At 34.3% G+C, this 7,187-nt stretch overlaps 1 protein-coding gene across 1 annotated transcript in view; it reads right to left on the bottom strand.

Annotated features, from left to right (window-relative positions):
* Nucleotides 1-1,596: 1,596 nt before the first annotated feature.
* Nucleotides 1,597-7,187, bottom strand: part of LOC100366587 (dual specificity mitogen-activated protein kinase kinase 5-like) — a 49,808-nt gene continuing 44,217 nt past the window's right edge. The window contains exons 16-20 of the mRNA XM_085507215.1: nt 7,079-7,105; nt 4,345-4,371; nt 3,972-4,004; nt 3,448-3,509; nt 1,597-2,862 (exon numbers count right to left, since the gene is read on the bottom strand). Of these exons, the coding sequence (XP_085363341.1) occupies nt 2,694-2,862; nt 3,448-3,509; nt 3,972-4,004; nt 4,345-4,371; nt 7,079-7,105 (318 nt within the window). The 3' untranslated portion in view covers nt 1,597-2,693. The remainder of the gene's footprint in view (nt 2,863-3,447; nt 3,510-3,971; nt 4,005-4,344; nt 4,372-7,078; nt 7,106-7,187) is intronic.

Raw genomic sequence — 7,187 nt, 5'->3', positions numbered from 1 at the left:
AGCACGACCTTACTAGGGGGGGTCCGAGGGCATGCTCCTTCTTAAAAAATTTGAAATATAGGCCCTCTGAAATGCCATTTCCTGCACTTTGAAGGACAACATTTGCTGACACAAAGGGGTTCTGCCTGATTTTGGAGGGACCCCCCAACATTTTTCAGGGGGGGGGGACATGCTATTACATTCAACAAAGTATAGTGTGTATCTGTACTTTGTTATAACCTTGAACCTTTCTTTCTCCACCTCAATATGACTTGATTCACAGAGTAGGGGTGGTCAACCACTTTTGTTCAACCCAAGGGTCTACTAATCATGAGTCCAATGCAATAACTCTGGTGATCTAAAATTTTCAAAACATTAATAGAGTCTGTAAACATCAAAAACCAACAGTCATGCACACAAAATGACGTACCGGGTACTTCAGATTTCTCATTACATTATATATATATTTAATTGTTATTTTTGTTTATGAATATTTTTTGTTATTGTATCTCGGTCGCCATTATTCAGATGATAATTTACTAACAAATACTATTTTTTACTATGTGTCAGATCGATCAATGGTGGATACCATGTACATAGGACTATAAGCACATTCAGTTGACTTTACTTCTTGCCTGTATGTCTTGAGATGCATATCTTGCTATTTTGCTTGTGCCATTGAGTCATGTCGACCCCTGGTAAGTTGGTACCGGTAGTTGTCTTTGATGTTCCTCTACATATTATGAGGTCTAAAGTTGAAATTTGGATGATCTCCTTAATCTGGTCACAGCATCTCTGCTTTGGACATCCGCTTTCCTTCATCCTTCTCTGTGCCAATCAACACACCCTTTCAAGAATATGATTACCTTCCGAAAATGAAAATTTCCCTTCGAAAGGAGTCATAGAGAGCACAAAAACCACCACTATTCATGTGTCAGACCAGTGAAAAACTTTAAACCAATTAAGCTGAATATTCATGTACTCTATCAGTATAGAGCAGGGCAACACTTCTAAGCGCTATTGTTCATGTGTCAAGCCCAGCAGAAGCTAAAACACTGTCCTTAGTGAGGCCTGGGAAGAACATTAATCATGTATCATAGCCATAGCAGTATCTTCATACACTGTTTTGGTAAGGCCAATGCAAAACTTTCATTGACTCTCCACAGGACAGGGCAAACATTTTCTGCACTGCCCCTTTGAAGGCAGGTCTAAACTAAAACTATCTACATGTCAGATCACGACACAACCCCTATGCACTTTGCCTGTATCAGATCAGAGCAGAATTCTCATGCTTTTTCAGACTAAGGCAGTTAGTTTCAGGCACTGTCCCTCTGTCAGAACAGGGAGATCCTTTATGCTCTGATGTTGTGGCATGCTTGTGCAGGGCAGATATTCCATGCATTTTCCTGGGGCAGGTCAGGGTAGAACTTCCATTCTCTGTTCATGTGACGTACAGATTGGGCCAGAACTTTGATGCACTGTACTTGTGTAAGGCAAGGGAACAATATCCATGCATTTTCTCTGTATCATGCATAAAACAGAACCTTGATTCAGTCCTTTTGTCAGGCTCGAGCAGGAACTTCTTGCTTGAGCAAACTAGAATGGAACACAATACAGTGATGATAGCAAATATAGAGGCTACTTTAATATCCTAATAAAGAAAGACAACATTTAACTGACACAGTAGTTTTGTCATTGATACCGGAATTTAAAATTGATTCCATGTAACATGGTAAGTAATTATCAAACTACTTTATTGAATTTAATTTTATTTTGGCTACTGCATATTACATCATTGCCATATAGTCTCACAGAACACATTAGCAGTACAACCATTAGTATAAATTACATTTACTGAGAAGATTTTCAATCATCCAGCTCAGTCTGCAAAACGTTAAAAGTCAAGGTCCATCCATCTTCAATTAAATTTCAAACTAATTTGTATAAAATAATTCTATTAGTGAAAATAAAAGTACAAAACAGAAATAAAAGAACTGAAAAAAAAAAATTATTGAATTGCAAAATTCATCATAATAAAAGTTAACCTTAATACTAGTGCAAAATAATTGTCGCCATGGAGAATGTATAAAAACATCACTGCGTATCAAATGAAAAGAAATGAATTTGTGAAAATGTGTTTTATCTAATGAGAGACCTGCTAATTTTTATGTGGGTGAACATGTCTTTTATATAATTGGAAATAGTTCTGTACACAATGTTTGGAAAAAATCAATCAAGTTTAAGACATTATTATTTTCTGGGTCCCAAATCCACACAGGAGAAAGACAAAACTTTTTAAAATACGCATCAATAATTCCAGCATTTTAAAGTACATTTTGTATTCACTAAAAAGGCACATCTCATTTGAATATAAGATGGCAGTTAATTTACTCACATGATTGCGGCCTCTATAGTTCAATAAATTCACCACTGGTTGGTTGCAAATAATTATGGTTCTATAAATATTTAAGAAGCAGTTAAGATATCTTGAAAAGAACGATAAAAATGCCATTGCATCATTGAATGCGTTTCATGATTGATGATACTCCCACAATGCAATTTGTTGAGCATAATTTCTGGTTCAAGGTAATCGCACACTAAGTTTTTTCATGTAAATCCTTATTAGACTCCTACAATAATTTTACTAATGTTGGCAATTTTTTCGGCAAGCTTTTTGATATACATTTTGTTTGATCTTTGACACTTCCCCAGCTTTATGACATAGCAGATTGACTTTGTATCAGTTTTTGTTTTTTGATCTCTTGCTGCATACTACAAACCCACTCGGCAATTATTTGTGAATTGCTGTCGTCATACATCTGAATGAAAGGATGCATCATCAGAGCCTCTGGTTTTGGCCTATTGCTCGGTGTTTTCTGCATACTGAAACAAAATGTATAAAAAGTTGATTACTTGAATAGATGCAAGAGGCAAATTTCCAAGAAGCATGTTTTAGTTTTTCAATTTGTATTTGTCATAAAAATATAGTTATATTATTGTCAATGAATATAGGTTAATATACCTGGCATTAGTCTTTCACACCAACTATAATTTTTAAATTTGAAAAAAATGCACCAAATTTTTTATTGGCTACTGGTCTCAATTAAATTAATTTGACAAAATTGAAAAAAAAAAATTTCAGGTTTATTTAGTGAAACATGACAATTGTTTGCTTTGTCAGAATATTATTGGGTGAAAGTGATATCTAAACTGTCCATCTGTTTACATGTAAAAACCTTTTTACCATAAGTAATTTCACTTTACTTAAAGACAGAAATCAGTGATGTAATTTTAAATTTAAGTTTTTTGTTTAAACTTTAACAATAAACAATTACAAATTTTACACATTATATATAGAACAAACTACTAATAAGGAATTGTTGACAGCTTATGAAATGTGAAAAATGATAATAAGAATTCTCACTTCAATCATCAACAAGACCAACAAGTCTTATTATTATTACATACCACTGTTCAACAAAATCAGCAAATGCAGCAGTAAATATTCCTGGTGGTAGTCTGGGTGGATTCTGAAAACAAAAACAAGTTTAATAATCTGATAACAGCCAATAAAGTGGAAAAGCTGCCATTGGGGGCGCTATTCCTCACAATCAAAAGTTGTAGAACACATAGAAAAAATGTTTTACTTTGAATGCATAGTCATGTATGTATTATATAATGATAATCAAAGTTCATGTTGATTGTTTACATCCAACATAACAATTTAGCTTGACTAAAATAAAACCAGGTCACTAAACATAAATGAGGATGTATGCATCAAGCTCATATAAAACTGCTGTAACCTAGCAACAAACATATGACGCCGAGTAGAACAAGATGTTTTTATCAGAATTTGTTGTACTATTTGTTTGTTTCAAATTGATATGACATTCAATGGAGGTCCACAAAGCACACTATCACCGTAACTTGAAGGTTCACGTCACGTCGGTTTACATTTGAATTTCTGAATATTATGCTGGATATCAACTTACTTCATGTACTATACACTGTAAAAGATCTATTGCCTACAAATAAAAACAAAACAATTTATGGTATTATTGACAGAATATTATTATAATAGTGCATAATTAGTTTAATCACATCATGTGTAAAAACCACTTGATTTTTGCAAAAATAATAATTTCATACTTTTCTCTAGCAATTCAAGCCCCTGAAGGAAAGACCATATTCAGAAGATATCAATTTGATGTTTTTTTAGTTGATGAGAAATAAGATTGATTAGTTTTCTGTGTTGCGTCTTTATGTTTCACAATTTTTCTGTTTGGAATTATCCACTGGCATCTCCAAATTTACAATCATGTTGCCACCGACAAAAATATGGAATTTGAAATGCAGTATACTCACTGAAAGAGCTTGTTCTTTGGGAGTAGTCTGGAGTAAAGAAACAATAAACAATCAATTAGTGGGACTTAATGTAAATGCACATTCACCTTTTGTGCATTTTACAAATGCTATATACATAACATGGGACCCATACCAAAGTTGATACATTTAAATGAATATCATCTGTAAATTTACCCCATAATTCTGTACACTGCTTTATGAGTTACCTCATATTACACATCTGTCACTCTATCTCTATAAATGTGTCTTCATTTTGTGGTATTGCATGGGGAAATGTGAATTCCAAATTATGCTTATTTACAAGATGTTTGAAAAAAAAAAATTCATAGCAAATAAGTGACACTATTTTTTCTAATCTTGCTCAGTCCTGGGCTTTATACAATGAGCAGTTGAATCAAGAAAATGTGTAATAATAATGTCATTACAAAGATTCTACTATGCATATGATCACTGTACTGTCTTCATGCATACTTTGTGGTATCCTTTAAGGTAGAGATGCAGGTTCGTGGGCATTTTTCGTGATTTTTTTTTTTTTTTGCTTTTTCTCACCCAGACAGTCTTGGCTAGATAGTGTTAAAATTTCAGAGCATTGTCATTGTTGGAACATACTCAAAAATCACTTTTAAAATATAAGAAACCGAGGCACGCGTATGTGATTAAAAGTCCCGAAAGTTTGTTTGCGTTGCTCTTTGATTGACAAGTCACTGTTGATGTTATATGCAAATGATTGCTGGTCCCAGTTACGGAGCAGCCGGTGTGCGACTTCCTGTCCTGGCTCTCTGTTTACTTACCTCAAGCGCGATCAACTAGCAAACTACAAAAAACAGACAAGACGTAGACGCTTCCAGCATGCAAGCGGAATGAAACAAAACATACACTTGTAACTGATAAGTAAACTTTTTCACGCTTAAATACATTGGTTTTTCATTTATTTTCATGTAGGAGGTAGCGTCGATAGAGCGATTTAATTTTCCCGCAAAACAAGGCCACAATTTTTTTTGTTTTCTTGGTGCATAGATTTCAAGCTTTTTCGCATTGTGGGCGAAACTAAAAAATGTTTCCACAAATTTTTACTCCAACGGCATTTTAAAACTGAAGTAAACATTTTTCGTTTCGATGTAATGATTATCGTGCTGATAGAATTGTGATGCAATTGACAAACAACACTGCTGTTGCTGTCATCGATAACTAACTTTTCAGTGCCAAAATACACAAACATAAAATGCTCGGTTAATTAAAAATAAAAAAAATACCCTGGAAATTACCGAAAATCGGCAATGAGATGCTGTTTTTAAACACCGCGGAAAAATCATGCACTCTGCGATGCCATCTTGGTTACCTTAATCGGAAACCCCCTTGTCAGCTAGCATGCACCGGTAGCGATGTCGCAAACTGCGTTGTATGGTCGTGATCGGCGACCTCTGGTACTAAGGAACTCTATGAATGAGGTATTTCCAGAGGTCAGAGTTCGTTTAATTTGCATCGACCTGTCTCGTCTGTAGTTGAATGAAACCTGCATCGATTTACAATAGTTCCCTTTCCAATGTGACTTTATTTCGAATTTGTTTCACCGGCGTTTGCGAATAGTCGTTGCGTAGTAAAATATTAGGGCCCTTTTCAACCTGGTCGTCTAACTTCGCACGGTCCACGGAAACTGCGTCATACAAAGTAGTTTTTAAAGGTTTGAGGGAAGGTAAATTTAGACTCAACCCACCCAATGGCGATCGCTATGTTTATATAACTGTATGAATAAGTCATCGGCTTTACGTAATCCATTGTGTCCCTCCCTCAGTGGAATTGATAACACGACGCCATGACAGTTTTCACGCTAGGTTGAGACTTCGCGGACGATTTTTTGGCCGTTTCCCTCGAATTGTAAATGTTTTTATTTTAATTTTTTTACCTGACGATTTAACATCGGCAAATTACGGTGTATGGTGTATTTCTAGGAGTTTCTGTTACACATATGAAGCGAATGATTCGTTTTAAAACTTTTTTTTACAAAATGACGATTATCTCAGTTTCATTTTTTACTCCAAATTTCAACTTTAAAACTATTTAACTTCTAGACGGTTCATTTGTTTTCGATGAAATTTTCAGGGGTCATTATTCAGGTCTATCCTAAGTAAATGGCTTCGTATGGTTTCACTGTCTTTACTGGAACAGAAACAATAGAGCTGCCAATTAGCGGCTCTGTTAACTGTGGACGATTTATAAAATGTGAATGTTTCAAAGAGCACTGTGTAAAAACTTTTCAATGGAAGCACTAATAAATAAGCCATTATGTTCCTAGTAAACAGAAGTTTTAAATAAGTGTTCTTAAATTAAAATCAGGGTATGCATTCAAAAGTTAAATAGTTTTAAGTGCACTTTCACCTAAAATGCACGATTTTAACCCAAAATCAACACCACTTAATATAGTATCATAGTACATTATTGTAAACCATAAAACTCAAAAGTTTAAATAAAACTCTTTCAAATGATATATAACTTGATTGGTAAAAAGTATATTTTACTCATGTAATTACAGTAATTAGAGGCAATTAGAAATATAGTCTCCCAACCTGCATCTCTACCTTAAATGACCTCATATTATTACATCCCTTAACCATCTCTCAACAGTTATAGTCTATGAATGCACTCTGTGAACACATTTACAAGTGTACAAACAGGTAGATGCAAAACTTTCTAACATACTGCTTACAATTGAGGAATGGGTAAAATTAAAACTTACAGGGTATGGAAATCTTCCTTGAGCCATCTATGGAGAAATCAGAGTAAACACAATTCATAAAATGATGTGAAAAGAAATAACGATACTGTGAAAACATTAATTTTCATTG

This window comes from Saccoglossus kowalevskii, chromosome 13, assembly GCF_978046115.1.
Source record: "Saccoglossus kowalevskii chromosome 13, keSacKowa6.1, whole genome shotgun sequence".
NCBI classification, from domain to species: Eukaryota; Metazoa; Hemichordata; class Enteropneusta; family Harrimaniidae; genus Saccoglossus; species Saccoglossus kowalevskii.
This window is presented reverse-complemented; position numbering and strand designations above follow the sequence as displayed.